The 17,010-nt window shown below is 40.7% G+C and overlaps 1 protein-coding gene across 2 annotated transcripts in view; it reads right to left on the bottom strand.

Moving 5' to 3' along the window:
• PKD2 (polycystin 2, transient receptor potential cation channel) overlaps positions 1-17,010 on the bottom strand; it is a 25,604-nt gene that overhangs the window by 6,829 nt on the left and 1,765 nt on the right. The window contains exons 2-14 of one of the 2 annotated variants that reach the window (XM_035895556.1): positions 15,730-15,863; positions 15,134-15,384; positions 14,164-14,388; positions 13,374-13,602; positions 11,395-11,565; positions 10,096-10,277; positions 8,861-8,981; positions 5,886-5,984; positions 4,805-4,926; positions 3,443-3,560; positions 3,025-3,188; positions 2,277-2,424; positions 1,155-1,341 (exon numbers count right to left, since the gene is read on the bottom strand). In XM_035895556.1, coding sequence (XP_035751449.1) covers positions 1,155-1,341; positions 2,277-2,424; positions 3,025-3,188; positions 3,443-3,560; positions 4,805-4,926; positions 5,886-5,984; positions 8,861-8,981; positions 10,096-10,277; positions 11,395-11,565; positions 13,374-13,602; positions 14,164-14,388; positions 15,134-15,384; positions 15,730-15,863 — 2,151 coding nt within the window. Of the gene's footprint in view, positions 1-6; positions 1,342-2,276; positions 2,425-3,024; positions 3,189-3,442; positions 3,561-4,804; positions 4,927-5,885; positions 5,985-8,860; positions 8,982-10,095; positions 10,278-11,394; positions 11,566-13,373; positions 13,603-14,163; positions 14,389-15,133; positions 15,385-15,729; positions 15,864-17,010 lie in introns of those variants that run through there. The other variant, XM_035895555.1, reaches the window with a different exon arrangement.

Raw genomic sequence — 17,010 nt, 5'->3', positions numbered from 1 at the left:
GGAATCTTGCCCCCCAGCAGGAAGCCATATGTAGAAATATACTTAATCTTACAAGAAGTTCTGTTAAATATGAATACAGGCTACGTAGTCAAGGCATGATCAGAATGTGATAAAGCATGAGACTGGCTTTTCCCAACTGTCAGCAACTTCTCGGCCCCTTTCCCTGTCACACCCGAGGAAGAGTTAGGGTTTTTCAATTTTGTGTGCTTTTAAATAACGTATTTTCTGCAAAGCAACCATGTTTACCTAAGAACCTGTGAAATGTTTATCCCAGGAACACTTAGATCACGAAAATATATAGCATTAGAAAATGGGCACATTGCAACCAAGCTGAAAATGATTACGTTAGTTGGGTGCAAAGAGGCAGTTCTCAAATACTACTTTTGAAATGCTCATGAAATGCAAAAAACATGTAACGCATATAGTTTCTATCAGGGAATAATGTGATTTACAGTTGTACAAAATTAAGTGCACTTTCTTCTGTTTAAAGAAACATAGTATTTCTCAAAAACAGTAAAAATTAACATTTTAAGTTAATTAAAATGTTAGTACGCCAAGAATAACTCAGAAAAATATGTAGAAACTAAATGTAAAAAAAAAAGCAGTCTTCTCTCTTTGAAAAGTGTCAGCTGTTATAATGAATGAGACAAGAAACTGATGCCATCTTCTTCTAAAATTGCTTTTAAAAGCATTTTAAAATAGTATTTTCCAATAGAAAGCAGAAAACTCACAACCTTTCATTTGAGTGTTTTAGCCACAGCACGTTATTTTGTCTGAAGCTTGCTAGCCTTGTGAAAGTGTTCCCCATAATACATGTATGGAACCCAAATTCTGTCCAGGTAGACTTTGTCACACCTGGTTTCCATCTGTCTCCTGCATTTTTGTTTCCAAGGCTGACAGTCTCACTGCTGGTAACTTGAACGTGACAACGTGGCTTACCTAGGTCTGAAAATGCCTTTGGAAGAGAATATTTACTGTTGCCCACAAGTGCAAATTGTCCTTAGCGGTCTGATAAGGATCATCACCTCATGCTGGGAAACAGTGGAGTAGTGTATTTGCTGGCTTAATACTGACCTGGAACATTTAGAATCACCTGCAAAGTTATTCCTACACATGGATGTTATTCCCCCCATTTCCTCCTCCCCCATCAATACCATCCGACTGGGAGGAAGATGGACGAGAGTTCCTTGAACGAGGCTGGCCATTCAGTCCAAGTGGTGTTCCCAACCTATGGCTCATTTGGGATGCTGTATCATCCGATTCCCATCGCTCCAACTCCTCTCGCACCAGTCGCTCCATTTGTTCCCTGTGGATTTCATTGTCACGACCCAGTCTTTCATCCTAAACAGATGAAAAGACACCAGCTGTAAGCGCAGCTTCCAAATTGCAGTCTAAGCAAAACCCTATACAAACATGGGAGATTCTTACACCGCTCAAGTATTTCCACAGGCTAGTGGAGAAATGCAGCTAGTGCAGTAAATTGTTTTCTTTCCAGTGATGCAATGCCCAGGTTGCCACCTTCACTTATGAAAGCACAATTTGTATTGCAGTTTCCAATGTTCAAATCCACCTCCAGAAATGTAAAATATACTGAGGAGAACACACCCGCAAGGAAGCCCCATCTCAAGAATCAAGCAGAATTATTGGCTGGAACAACACTAACAGCCAGGAACACCGTATCTGTGACAGGGCAGCTAAAAGTCTGACATACATAACCTGCCAAGACAATCCATCTTGCCCACCCCTTAACAGCCCTGTTCTGGCTGTTCCTGCCCCATCAGGAAGCTGACAAGTTTTAACGTCCACAGAAATAACACGTTTGTCCCACTGGTCACAGAAGTGAACTGCTTCCACGTGGCACACACAAACCCAGAAGCAACATGGGAGAAGAGCAGGCTGCATGGGCCTGCTGGGCTGGATCCCCCAGACTCTAACAAACCAGTTCGTAAAAAGCTTTGTATTAAACCCAACAGATGCCAAGGGATGAACGAGCTGCTTCAGCAACGACAGAACACTGCTGCTGTCCAGTTCAGGGGTTTAAATGGTGCCCTGTTGCCTCAGTGTGACATAGGCCTCCAATAAGATAGGTTGTCATATCCAAAACTTGCATCATGTCCCCAACATTTCATGTTTTAAATTTCAGGTTTTCCTAACACAAAACTGAAATCACTCGGCCACCACTCCCTCAACCCTCCCAAGCCAAGCAGCAGGACGAAGTGCTAACAGTGAGCAAGCCATGCAGGTTGTGACCAGACAGGAGACAGTAGGTTTCTTACCTCTGTCACCCCATCTAACAGTCTTCCCAACACATCTCTCCTTTTTAGTTTGGCTCTCTCCATCGCTTCGAGCTTCACAATAACTGCATCGATCTTGGAAACAATACTGCCGATAGAATGCTCCATGCGATCAACCCGCCTCATGAGCCTGAGGGCAACAAGCGCGAGCTTCAGTGACACTGACATTTCCGAGTCAGTATTGTTCCAGCAAGTCAACACACAGAGCAGATAAGGATGAGACACCTTCATTCCGCTGGTATTGCTACAATTAATTAATATGGAGACCTATCCTTTCAAGCAAAATACACGCTCACAAGTAACTTAATCTTATTAAAAACAGCTGAAGTTCTTACTGAGCCTAAAACAACCTCAAGGTTTTATTACTAAAAAACCCGGAAAAGTCTTCTGGCATTACTGTAGCATGACCATTTTCTCTTTCTTTTCAATGACCAGGTTTTAAGGACAGGGCTTTTTTTTTTTGTTGGGTTTTTGTTTGTTCTGATTTGGTTTTCTAACTGATTCCCATGAGGCTCTAAGTACTTCCAGTTCAGATATTACTTGAAAGCTACTAAAAGGAGTGCCTTAAGCACCTTAAAAACGTAACATTTACTTTTATGAACAATTTGATTAATATTCAGAGTTACAGGAGAGACTACTACATAACTGAAAGAAGAAAACCCACAAGGGAAAAAAAACAAACCAAACCAGACACCATGAAAATTCATCCCCCTCAGAAGGATAAACTTACACTTGGAACTCTTCATAGGAAACCCCACTAGAGCTGCTGCCCCTCCTCCTGGAGCTGTGTCCGCTGTCTTCATCCTCATCCTCCTCAGAGTCGTCCAAGCTCCGGGGGAAGCTGCGGCTGCTCAGAGGACGTGGCAGAGAACTCCTATCCAGGTCCAAATCCTCCTTTGTGAAAACACAAGCCACAGACAGAGAAGACGTAAATACTTTCACCTGTACATGGGGGATGGGGCTGTCAAGGTCAAAGACCTCCTGCCCTCCATCAGCTCCCCTTTGCCTTTTTACAGTTCTGCTCAGACAGCCAAGGATGAGAGCAAATGTGAGGGGAAACAAGAGGATTCTTCTTGGGCAGCAAACCAGCACAGGGAGAAGTCTGGCAGACGGCACTGGTGGCATACCACTCCTAACGCTGAGCTCACCCTCTCCTTCTCCAGGTCATCTCTCATCTGCTGATGTTCATGCTCTGTCAATTCCTGGTCCCCATCCTGATCATACTTGGTAAATATTGCTTCAATCTCCGCATCTGTGTGCCCCTTCCTGGAAAGGCAATAAAAACAGTTCCCTTACTTTCCATTTCTGAGATGCTGAATGTGGGAAAATAACGGAAGAATGGCGAGGACTGTAAACATGCTCAAGTGACTTGCAGCTAGGGTGTCAGAAAACATGTATCACACTAATTGTTGTTTGGCCTTGCGTATTGGACAAGCAGAACATCTGTGCTGAGATAACACAGGCCTGTAATAGACTCAGAGGCACTCTGTCGAACATGCTTGAGGCTCCTGCCCTGCTGTGGGACAGATCAAAACAGAGTGATAAACTACACGAATCCCTGATATACAGGTGAGAACAGCAGGTCTGACAATCCTCTAGCATGGACCAAGCTCCATGATGCCTGCATCCCCGCTGGTGTGCCTCTGCCTGGGTGCTGCTTTGGGGATCCCCTGGTTGGCAAAAATAAATTTACTCTTCGCATTTCACCCGTGGTTTTGTGATTGTTCCTGTGTCCTGCCTGTGTCTGCTCACACACTGAATGAACTTCCAGTATTAGAAAAAACACGTCAAACAGACTTTCATCCCCAAGCCAAAGATATGACTGATCCCAGTGCTACCTAAAAATTCACAACACTGATAACAAAGAGTTCAGCCCTCACCTTTCATTAATTAACAGCACAAATCTCCCCTAGACCACACCCTGCTCCTTCACAACCATCCTTTTTACACCTCCTTGGTTTGTTCCCTTTCCTTGGACTCCTGCCTGTTCACAAACTCCTGCAGTGGTTCTGATAGAAACATTACCATTTCCTCAAAAGCCTTAGATCTCTGCTTCCTCAGACCCTTTCTCCCCCACAACAGAGCAGCTCAAGGAGGTTGGGCCCCAGAGCGCCAAATCCTTCCTGTGGTGAGGGATGCCACCCCACTGCAGCAACACCAGCCATCATGCAGACTCCAGGGGCCAGAGCTCAGCAGACCTCCTTAGCTAAGACTTCTCTTCCACCTTAGACTGACCATTCTTTTCCTGTTCCTCTTCTCTCTTCTTCCACAGTTCTATGCCACAGTTCAAGTTTTCCTTTGTGCAATGCCTACAGACTCATGTGCAAAGATTGTTCACCTGTATACATTTGTTTACATAAACCTCCCACCAGATACAGGAAAAGCACATGCTTTGTCACCCACTAACCAAAAGAAAAGTACTCTGCTGTGTTGTCTTTATTCACATCAAAGACTTAACATCACATGTGTCTGGGGACACTATTAAAGATAAGAAGTAACAGCTTCCTTACCCTTTTAGATCTTGCCGGAGTTCATCAAAATTTAGTTTTCCCCCACCTTGCCTCAGACTTTCTGAAATGTCATCAACAGTCGTTTTCTTCAATTTAAGTTTGATCATGGCTTTGTTGTAGCCCTAAAAGAAAAAGTGACATCTCATGTTTTACTTGCCATAAAATGTTAACACTTGATTTCTAATAACTTTTTTGATTACAAAAATCATCTACTGTACACTACCATTCAGTGTGTTCTACAAGTCCTGCAAGAATTTGTCTTTTCCTCCAGTTTATCCACCTTTTATTTCAGCGTTTAAATGGGCAACATACAAAGTTAGAGGTAAGACTTTCATGATTCAACTTGCACTGTGGGTCAGTAGGAATGCAGTATTTTGTCCCAGTAAGACGCCTTTGGAAGTTACTGACAGTTAAGTGACAGTTTTAAATAATGCTGACAAAACAGATACAACTTTGCACTTTGCTTATCTCTCATTCTTCAGTTGTAGGCATGACTTAAAAAAAGCCCTCACCTCAACAAAGAAGCACTTTTCATTTTTTTCTGCTCTGTTTTAATAACCAGTTTCCAAGTTTTAAAACTTTGAGTACCAGTCATGCCGAGTATGTGTTTAGACATTTCTGACCATGGTACAGCACCGCATCCATGCCAGAGTGCATGCATGTGCACATCTTCTTCCTAAACTGGGATTCAGGTCAAGCCTCTTAACTTTGTATTCAACAACCTTACTGGCAGCTGCCCCTGGGAGCTCCCAACACATTATCCAAGACTTGCCTGAAATGAGGAAATTCTGAATAGCAGTTTAGCTTCATCAGTTCAATATTTCTGTATGTACCTAGGCAGACAAACCCTGTGTCATATTCAGTGGGCTGATCATTCAACACAAAGTCTCAGATGACAAGTTGTGATGGAAAGTTTTCATTAATTTAATTTACACTCAGCTCAGATTTATTTATTTTAACTAAGAGATGTGTACTTCCATCAGCTGCTGCCAGCTTTACTTTGTACGGTTTATATAGCATTTTATGGAGTAAGTTCAGATGTGGGGAATGAGATATCAAACAAACGAAATGTTACTTTTACCTTTCTGATAAGGTCAGACAGTTCCATTTCTGCCTTCTGTTGTGCCATATCAGATTTGACTTCAGAGTATGTATCATTGATAATCGCCAAAAACATGTTCTGTTCATGAGAAAAATAAGAAAGCCCACTTAAAAAATCGCAGTAAGTCTGAGCCCTACAACTCCTACAACCTTCATGTGCAGACCTATATATGAATTTTTAAAAAAGGGCCAGGAGAAAATGTTGGGCTGTTTAAAAAGCACTATCATCAAGAGCTTGAGATACTGAAATATGATGCACTGCAGTATAACAACTTTTAATCAAGACTACTGGTTATTAACATAACTGGAGAATTACTTTCCAGAGAGGGTTCATGCCTACACAGCAGTGGCAATAAACCATGCCTGTTTAACATTATATGTATAAATTTGGCCTTCTACCTGCAAGGCCAAAAACTTACATATATAACAACAGTGAATTAACCTAGGCAACGCAGCTGGCAACAAAAATGCCTGAGGAATCAAGTTAACTATTCATCCTGTAATAACCAGCACAGCCAAAAGGTTCTTATCTAGTTACAGCTCTGCTTGCATTTCAGACTAAAAATAAAACCAAAAAAGCTTAAAATCAGACATTTGGCATGATCCGAGGGCTGGAGCACCTCTCCTATGAGGACAGGCTGAGGGAGTTGGGCTTGTTCAGCCTGGAGAAGAGAAGGCTGCAGGGAGACCTGATTGCAGCCCTTCAGTACCTAAAGGGGGCCTATAGGAAAGATGGGGAAAAATCTTTTTAGTAGGGCCAGCTGTGACAAGACAAGGGGTAATGGTTTTAAACTAAACCAGGGTAGGTTTAAACTAGATATAAGGAAGAAATTCTTTACAATGAGGGTGGTGAAACACTGGAACAGGTTGCCCAGAGAGGTGGTGGAGGCCCCATCCCTGGAAACATTCAAGGCCGGGTTGGATGGGGCTCTGAGCAACCTGATCTAGTTAGCGGTGTCCCTGCTCGCTGCAAGGGGGTTGGACTAAATGACCTCTGGGGGTCCCTTCCAACCCTAAACATTCTATGATTCTATGCCACCAACTCTGAAAAGAGTTTGGTCGCTTGTTTGGACAAAAGAGAAAAAATTGGTCTCACTAACCCTGAGCCATGCGGTCATTACTGAAAGGGTCCTGGCTGAACATGGAGTAAACATGACTGAATTGCAAGCTGGACATTCAAGTCCAAAAAGAATTACTCAATTTACTGGCATGTTCAATGTGCCACTCGCATGCAGAAAGGCAGTGTTAAACCTCTATTTCCTCATGGACTTAAAAAAATGCTTTAGGAGAATAATCTTCCAGTGCTGTATCTTTATGCGTTCTTGTCCAACAACAGAAAAGTAAGAGGCAACTTTAGTGTCCATTTTGCTTTCAGCTGCCCAACATTAAGAGTCGGTGCTTTCTGCTCATCTTCCCGAACTTAGTTTCCAGGTCTCAGAGTGGTCTCAAGGAGCTTACAGCAACATTTCACTCCAGCCAAATGACACGATGTGTGCAGATGTTAATAAACACACAAATTATAGAGAGTATTTTGGATAACCTTCTGTGTCTTCACACCCCAGTGCTTTTCTGCTACCACTTAGAAATAAAAAAAATTTCTTTCCCTTGCTGGACACTAGCCTCTGCTCCTTTGGATTTTGTGAGGTGCTTCAAAGCAAGTATGAAACCCGCTTCACATGCTTCTTCGGCCAGAGTGACCCATATGTTATTTTCCAATTGAGTACTGGTCAATCCCACTGAACAAGATTCTCTACTTCCTTACTAGTGAATAGCCAAGATGAAGTCTTCTCACACAAATATCTGAATACCATTTCTCATCTCAAAGAATAATAAAAAGCCTCATTAAGTACAAGGGTCATTAAATAACTTCAAAAGTTATGATGATACAGGACTGCCGTACCATTTTAAGGTTAGTAAAAACCTGCTTTAATGCTTGCCACCTTATCAAATCACCAAAAGACATACAGTTTGGGGAATAATCTGAGGATTTCTTGCTCACATAACATGTTCTGTCTGGTGGTATCATCAGAAACAAAATTACTATATATTAATGTTAGTACCAAACTAACTGAGAACTATATCCAGGTAGAAGATACTGGGGCTCTTCACTTACATGGACATTAAAAAAAAAAAATGAAAATTTTCTTGGTCTCCTAGGTTTCTTAAGAAAGAAGTCTCCTCCTTCCACTTTTTGTTATATAAATTATTAGTAAGACTGTAATATGGATTCAATACTAGTATTAACAGAGAGTAGACAAAAGATGAGTACTCATTCACAGTAAATTCACTGTTTGAATTTGTCAGGTGATCATGTCTACATACTGGCTCTCAGATAAGTTGAGCTTCTTATAATACTGTTTGTCAAAAAGCATACAGGTAATCTGCACTGGGAAGGTGAGAAAGACAGGGCCCAGCTCTGCCCTGGAGATGGAAAAGATGATGGAAAAGAGGCCTTTGCAGGTCGATCTGCATACCTGAAAGCTGCTGTACTGCTGATTAATTAGGCTCTTCTAGCAAACAGCCTGTGTGTTGCATGTATGAGCTAAGCTGTTGTAAGCATAGCCAGCCATGCATTAGAGCCTTGGTTAATAACCAAGAGCCTTTATGGAACATTACAGCTACTTTTCACCAAAAGATATGGGCTTGCTGTGCATGCCAACCAGGCACTACTCAGATTTTAGAAATAAAAAATCCTTTATAATAATAATAACAAATATAAATTAAAAAAACAGTGTGGATCGCTATATGGGAATGACAACAAACATACAACGCAAATCCGTTTTAAACGAAGAAGAAAAATGAAAGAGTTAGTGACCAGCCATGTAACAGTCAGGCCCCTACATGGACTGCACACTCACCATTGTCAAAAAGAGCCCCAAGCAGCAGTAGGAATCAAAGAACAAGAGATGCAAAAATGGCCACCTACCCACCCCGCATAAACAAAGGCGTACATACCAAAAGAATGAAGAACATAAAGAACACAAATGTAGTGAAATAAATTGGTCCCAAAATTCGATTAGCTTCTTCAACCTCTGTGAAGTTGAAGTCTCCCAAAATGATGCGGAACTGAGTAAATCTTAAAAAACAAAACATATCCAGGAGTTGAAAACACTTGTGGAGTTGTGCAGGAATCTCAATCTATTTTACCCTAACAGTCTGACTGATGGGCAGCAGAGAGGTCTGTACTACTGTAACACTTTTTTCAGGCACTGCAATAGTCAATTCCTCAAGCCCATCTCTAGCCAAAACCAAACTAGCAGTCAGATGCCACACACACACACAACAAAACTAGGATGTTTAACTCTTGGTTTCGGTCACAACTGATAATGGGGGCAACAGGAAGCAGAGCAAACCAATGACTACCATTGTGAAGCTTTAAAACCCACTCCCATCCCTCTCCTGTCCCTTCTGCCTCTCGCATACAAACAAGCCCAACCCTCTCCCTCTAAAGCTGTCTGTATAGTGACAAAGCTGGAAGAGGCTTGGCACTGTACAGCACCAAAGCTGGAAGAGGCTTGGCACTGTACAGCGCCATCAACATAATTCAAGTTCCTCCACTTCTCTACAAGGAACTTTTTGCAACACTTCCCCAATGTAAGGGGGCAGGGGGAAATCGATAACTGAACCACCTTGTAATTACCTCAGAATCAGATTACGTTGTACCAAATCAATAAAGGAAAAATTGATTAACAACCCTACGTTAAGCCCTATCTCTCTCCTGGATTCCAGCAGATACTTACAAATTTACTAGCTTGCTGTCTAAGATGGACTCCATTTGCGAGTCAATCAACTACACATACCATCAGGAACACAGCATTAATATGCATACAACATTTCAATGAGCATTACAAACATAAGTAAGCATATAATTCAACTGCTGAAGACAGAGTTATTGCTTTGTCTAGGAATGTGACCAACTGTTACAAAAACCATGTCACTTCCACTGACCAAAACCTGCCTTTTTTAGCTCACTGATCTAACTATAGTGTATTTTTAATCTCACAGCAGAGTTTCTGAACTAAAAATATTATAAAAAAATGCATTTGCTACTGAGCTACATCAACAGTGATATGTCTGCAGCTTATCTGTTTAGATGGATGTCATAGGATTTGTCTGGTCTCTGATGAGGCAACCAAATCAATTTACCAATGTACTAAGAAATTATTTGCATTTTTTATTCTTGTACTTACATGCAGTCCTGGAAAGTGCTGAAGTCATCGATTTGAGCGCCAAAGACAAGATAGGCCAACTGAGCATACGCTAAGAAAATAATAAAAAACATAATAGCAAAGCCAATGACATCTTTGACGCAGCGAGACATGGTAGTGGATAACTGACTCATTGTTCTGTTGAAGTTAACAAATTTGAAAAGCTGTTAAAAGAAAAAGCAACTGTAAAGACAAGGAAGACAATTTCTTAACACAATCTCTCTCCAGCCTTTTACACATGAGATGTCTTACTCATTTTGACTGGAGACAAAGTCAGTTAATTTACATTTAGAAATACATCACTTCCTATAAACGCTGAGGCTTGAAACGTGAAGAAAATTCTGTGAAAATGCCCAACTTCTTGTCTGGGTTTATTTTTCACTCCTCTATTTCACACTCTGGCAGAGCAGTGTTATGGAAATGCTTCCAAAAGTCATTTATTTATCTTCAGTGAAGATAAATAAGCTATGAAGTAGGAAAACGGGAGAAAAGAAGATCTCCCAACTGACTCTGCTCTGAGCAGAGACTTGCTGAGGTCCCCTCCAACCTGCATTATACTGTTATTCTGTGATTTTACCATTATTTCTCATAATGAGCCACTTCATTTTTTTAAAACATGATGCAAAAATTAGTACAACTTTGTCTTATAAAACAGTAAGAGATTAGCTAGTTTGCTTGATAAACCTAAGTATCAATTTAGAGTATCAGAGTGGAAATTCATGTATCATTGGTTTTACATTTTCCTCCGATAGACAGTTTATTAACTAAATGTTCCTCTGCAACTTTATACATACAAGAGACAGGAAAACGAGTATTGACATGAAAAGAAGTATCACTAGAAAGGAGCCAGTAAAACAGAAAAATTAAGTTTAGTTAAAGTAATATATCTAGTTTTCCAATGAATTGTACTAGCTTCACCAACCCTTCTAACGACTCAGGAGTTTTGAATAGATAAAATGGGCACAGTTAAACCAGGCTAGGAAAAAGTATACCAGTAAGAATTACTGACTTATCAATTCAGGAATAATAAAAACATTTCTTCATGTGTCTGCTGTGACAAAGCACTAGCACCGACTACATCTTCTAGAATTAAACAAGGGCTGACTAAACCTGTGGCAAATTACAACATTGCTTTTAATCTGCAAGAAATTACCCCTGTGCTCTGACTTTCTCACACGACCAATTTTAGGAGAAACATGACTAAACCTCAAATAATCACGCGACGCTCAGAATACTGTTTACATTCTAATGTTAAAATAAAGATGTGTGCCTTGGAGTTACCTTAATCCAGACAAAAAACACAGTGACTGCAGCAATGTTGTTGAATTGCATTTGCCAATATGCCAAAGGTTCAAAGTTGGGGAACAAGTTCTGATCTTCCAGCAGCTTCTTCAGGAGCATGTCAACAGTTGATGTCCTATATATACCAATTCCTATAGCTACCACAGAGAGCTGAGTACAAAAGAAACATACAAACATACGAAAGGTGATTAGGTTTTTAAAACAACTTGTTTTAGCTACATACATCAAACAGAGTTAAGATATGAGGAACTCCACGTTATTTATAGCACTACCATAATATGAGCTTTAAGTGAAAACAAATATATGGTTTTCAAGGTGTCCTGACTAAAGTTTCAAACAGGAAAGTAACAGCTAGGGATTGCACAGAGCCCAGGGGGTGGGGAGGAAATCACTGTTACAAGCTTCTCGCAGTCCTACAGGGTCAGCCCTGCTGGTCACATTAGTGCTTAGGGTCAGGCAGTTGCCAGGGCTGGAGGGAGCCAAACTGAGATCCTGTATCCTGAGATAGGATCCCAACTAGAATTTCTGGACATATCAGGAAATGCATTTCACAACAAAACCATTATAGTTCTAGACTACAGACAAATAGCCTGGGAGTAAGAAGATTTAGAAATCTTTTCCTTGTCACGACTGAAGAACAAGATGACAGTGAAGCCTAGTGGGCTCAGAAAAATGAAGCTGTCTGTCACAGAGAAGGAAATATAAGGAAAGAAAGATGACAACTCAAAAAGATAAAGGTGAAAAAGAGTGAAGAGCAGAAAGACAGCAGCAGCCAAAAAAGTACTAGAGTTTCTCTGGAGTACAGGCTGACCAGTATTGCCCAGAACAAGCAACAGCAGAGACGCTGTAGTTTTACCATACAGGTAAGGTTCTTGCTTTGACCTCTGCAAATGTGTTTTATATTAGTGTAAGTGAACACCTCACCATGGATAGAGTCATAAAGTACCTAATCCTAAATTTAAACAACGTCCCTCAGACAAGGTATAAACATAGAATTTGACCCTTTGTGTGAACTGAATTTTAACACAGACTTGAATACACTTCACTGACTGTAACAGCAAAGCACATCTTCCCCCTCCCCGCCATTAAGTATAACAAACAGCATGCAGTTGATGTAAACATCCTCCTAAATGGTCCTTCATTTACAAAGCACTGTGATGCAAGTAAGATTTCCTCTAGCTTACAGGTACTAACTTCAACACTTAAACCTTTGATTTGTCTGAGCCTGAAGGTACAAAACAAGTGTGGAACTGGAACTGTTTCAGCACTGCTGGCTTCCTATACTTTTGGTAAGCACAGCTTGATATAAGTGCAGAGAGAATTATATTACGCAGCTTTAAATTCAAAGACAAGATTTTCTGCTACACCACGACTGCTGATGGGCAGCACTGTCCACTTAACCAAAAAAACCCAGCCCTGACAGCTGCTAGCACTCTACAATTTTGAGATACTTCTTCAAGCTTGGTATTAGCTGGTGAGTATTTTAATACCACGTTAAACCTCTTTGGGGTTCTTTGCAAACATATTCAAATCCCAGTTCCATTCCTCCAAATGCAAATCACTACTTTAATGCAGATTATTTTCTTACTTGCAAGTCACTGCAATAGTCTGTATCGGATATGTAGAAGAGAAATGAGGGCAAGTTTGTTACCTCCCATAATGGCTGTGCCTTTAGACAAAAGCTGTGAAGAAGAGTACTGGACAAACACTCTCAACTTTTCACCAGGACATGAAGGTTGAAACCACCGAAGGCTGAACAAGCAAGTTTGCAAAACACACCAACATTACAGCACAGACTAAAATTGTCTTATTCAGACTGAATAGCCCAATAGTCTGTAAGTACCCGTCCTAATGATGGCCCTGTCCCTTAAACCAACAACAGGAATACAGAGGTATTAACATCTCCCACAAAATGCATTTCAGAAAGCAATTTTAGCCTTATTATAAAGATTATTTACCACAATGATAAGGATATCAAGGCAATTCCAGAGACTTCTGAAGTAGTGCAGTCTATGAATGTGAATTTCTAAGATCTCTTCCACCATGTAATAAAGAACAAAAAGACAAAATGCTATTGCACAGGCTACCAGGAAAAAATCAAACGTGGAGATGTAGTGAATCAGCCTCACTGGCTGAAACTGCCAAGACGTAACAAGGCCCCCAGTCGCTGGAAACTCCACTAACAACCTGCATTTAAAAAAAGGCAAAAAAAAAAAAAAAATCATTTATGCAGCAGTGATGAAAAGCACTACTGTAAGACACATGGTTTTATTTACATAATTATTTAAAATAATGGAAACAGGCAAAAGCCTGCATATGATTCAGAGAAGATACTACACAGAACAGAAGGTGTAAACCTGTCCGCACTCAATTTTGACTAAAACCCAAAGCATTTCAGGAACAGTGAGAAAACAGAAGCAGAAAGACCTGTTTCACACCGTCTAAACTAAGGACTGATGTTGTATATCCATGTATTTACTTCAATAAGCCAACTCACTAGAGGAGTCGCCCGCAAACTGCACCCAGGCCGTTGCGACATCAGCAAAGTCAGAACTGCCTCCATATGGTGAGTGCAGCCGCCATGTGGAGTCCCACTCCTTTGACAGGGAGGCATGCCACTTCAGTTGTCTGTCTCCTTTATACAAAACATATGCTTACCCATGTCCTCAAAACAAAGGAATCACAAGAAAACCCCAGGTCTACAACCTACGCTGTGCAGTATGAACACTGTCATGGTTCTGTGCATACCTGACAACACAAAATAGATTGATGTTTGCATTGTATACTGAGAAATCAATGAAAGCCGCTCTGGTTCCTCTGTCCAGCCACAGGTTCTTCTTAAGGCTAGCAATCTGCACAGCTGTCACTTCTCTGGTCCTTGAGAGGTCTTGGTAATAACCTGCCCCGCTGTATGTGGCAATCAAGCCCCAGTGGCTGCTCCCATTCAAATCCTTCTCATTGGTGTACGTCCAACTAGTTCAGAAGTAAGTGAAACAGAGCACATTAGTCTTTCCACTTTCAATTTACAATTAACAAAACAGACACTAACAAAGCCTGACAAAAAAAAAAAAAAGGTTCAGTTACTTAAAGCTGCCCTCATTTAAGAGGTACTTGTAGAAAGTTTTGATGCTTGCACCCTGGAGAAAGCTTACAAAGTTCCTTTGACTAACACAACAAAATTAAGATAGAAATGTGGGTCACAAATATATTAATTGAGAAGAGAGAACATATCAATCCTTTCACACAGAATTTCTGTCCTTGGGGAAAGAAAGAAAATCGGCATTTACATAGTTACATTCCACCTCCAAAACCTTTTATAGTTCACTTCACACATCATCCTCCAAGAGAGGCAGCGCTATTTCCATTCTTAGCCAGGGAAGACAACTCAGTGAAACCCACTGCAGCAAGACAGTCTGGAATTACAGAACAATTGCTCATGAGTTGCAGTGCTGCGCTCAGACCACAGCGTGTCTCCCATGCATAACAGCTACCAATGGCATAATGACAGCACCTAAGCTCAAGTGGATCAAGAGCAGAGTCTTCTCCAACTCCCGTAAGGTTTCTCCACAAGCAGAACTGGCAGCTGCTCTGGATTTACCTGGCTTCACAGGTAGATACAGCAAATGCAGAGCTGCCTCTGCAAAGTGACTTATTGGGTAATTCAGCAAAACCCAGGTCAGAAAAAAAAAAAAGAAGTGTCTTCAGAAATACTACATACGCTGTTCCATTTCGAAGTCCAAAAGGAGCAGTATCTTCATTAGCTACAGAATAGACATCATAGCAGTCTTTAATTTCATCCTTTAAATCTTCAGGTATTGAGCATGAACCATTTCTCACTTTGAGCTGCCGAATGCGAGGCACCCCAAGGAGCAGGTTCTCATAATAAATGAAGCTTTTGTTTTCTGCCATGGTTTTGTTGTTGTACCACATCTCCCAGTAAAGACCATCTAGCAAAGGGCCTTCTGTGAACTGTGGAAGACGACAGAATTTCAGTTTCCATGCTGCCAGCACTATTTTTATAGATCTTCATTCCGTGCATGTTAGAATTGCAGTTGATAATTTTTCTGACATAAGTCCTTACTGTTACCTGTCCTCCAAAGACATTCTGCAACCTTGCCCTACCCTGGCCCACTAGCATTACCTAAGTTCTAAACATATTAAAGGCCTCCTTTGTTCCATAGCTTTGACATTGTGCACAGAGATCTTCATGCATAACCCCCACTGCATTAGAAAAAAGATCCTGCAGGTGAAATTTACAGGCCACGAGAGGATAACCAACAGCAACAGAGAGATAAAAAATTGGTTTTTGATTACCTTCCAGAAGTCATCCATTGTGGACAAAGTTTTGAAATCAGTTTTCTCCATTTTTGATACAGGTGTTTCCAGGAAGAGCTGTGACATAACCCTTGTGTAATAGTACATACTGGAACTCACTGTCCCGTAAGTCACTGCAAAAGATTTGGTAAGGAGTGAAAGGTAAAGGGGTAGGGGAAAGAGAAAAGAAAAAAGAAGGGGGGGAGGGGGGGGGGAAGAATACTTTGCTTGTTTTGTTTTGAATACATCAGGTTGTATTTGTATAGATTTTGCACTGAAAAGTTTAAACTTCAGAACAAAATCCACACCAAGCATCATTTGTCTGTGAACTGTGATTAAAATACAAAAAAACAGTGAAGAACAGACTGCTCAATCAGTTTGAAATACTTAGTTCTCCTTCCCACACCTCATTCTATTATTAATGTTTCTACAAAAGCTAACTTCAACAAAAACAAAGGCAAGATTCAGCGACCTGAAGAGAGACAGGTAGTGCCTTTTTAGGTGACTTGTACTATCCAAGGCATCCATAGAGAGCACAAGACCTCAGGAGAACTATGCCCTGCTTGAGAAGATAATGATGGTCAACCATAATATCTCAGGGCACTGTGAATGACATCAGCCACCTATGATTAGGCAAAACTCCACCCAAGACGTGAAATGCTTCTAAGAGAATCTCCCCACCAAAAATAAATGATTGTGTGTTACTTCTTTTTCTTACACTGGGCCAAGCATTTGGCTAAGGACCACAGAGCATGATTATAAAATGACATAAAAAGCCAAGATGGCTTGAGAGAACAGTCTCTGGGCACTGATAATCCTATTGCCTGTAAATACTTAAAACCATTTTATGGCTAAAACTCAGAGAAGCCTGAAAGATTAAGTCTACACTGAACAACCTCAACCAGTTTTGACAATTTTATAAAAATAATTTATCACAGGGAAGAAAATGTGTTTTCTTTAGCAATTGGAGAACTATTTTAATAGTCTTATGCTGTGACACATGGAATGTATAACATGACTGTGCAATATCTGGATTCTCTCTAAATACACTCTCAAAAAGACAAGAGTATCAGAAACGACCATAGCACTTAGCCTGCAATGGAAAGCTCTGTCCTAGGGCATGCCAAGCCATAGACCAGTCTGTCTCATAGTTATTGCTTACATGTAAAATCAAAAAGGATAGTTCTTAAAAAAATACTAATGAGTTAGCAATATCTAGATATTTAAAACACTACAGTTTTCCTTTATTTGGTTACTAAAAATCTTTTCCTACAGCAAAAC

The sequence above is a fragment of the Egretta garzetta genome, unplaced genomic scaffold (genome assembly GCF_000687185.1).
Source record: "Egretta garzetta isolate BGI_Z169 unplaced genomic scaffold, ASM68718v1 scaffold615, whole genome shotgun sequence".
Lineage (NCBI taxonomy): Eukaryota > Metazoa > Chordata > Aves > Pelecaniformes > Ardeidae > Egretta > Egretta garzetta.
The sequence above is the reverse complement of the archived record's forward strand: the minus strand, read 5'-3'. Positions and strand labels throughout refer to the sequence as shown.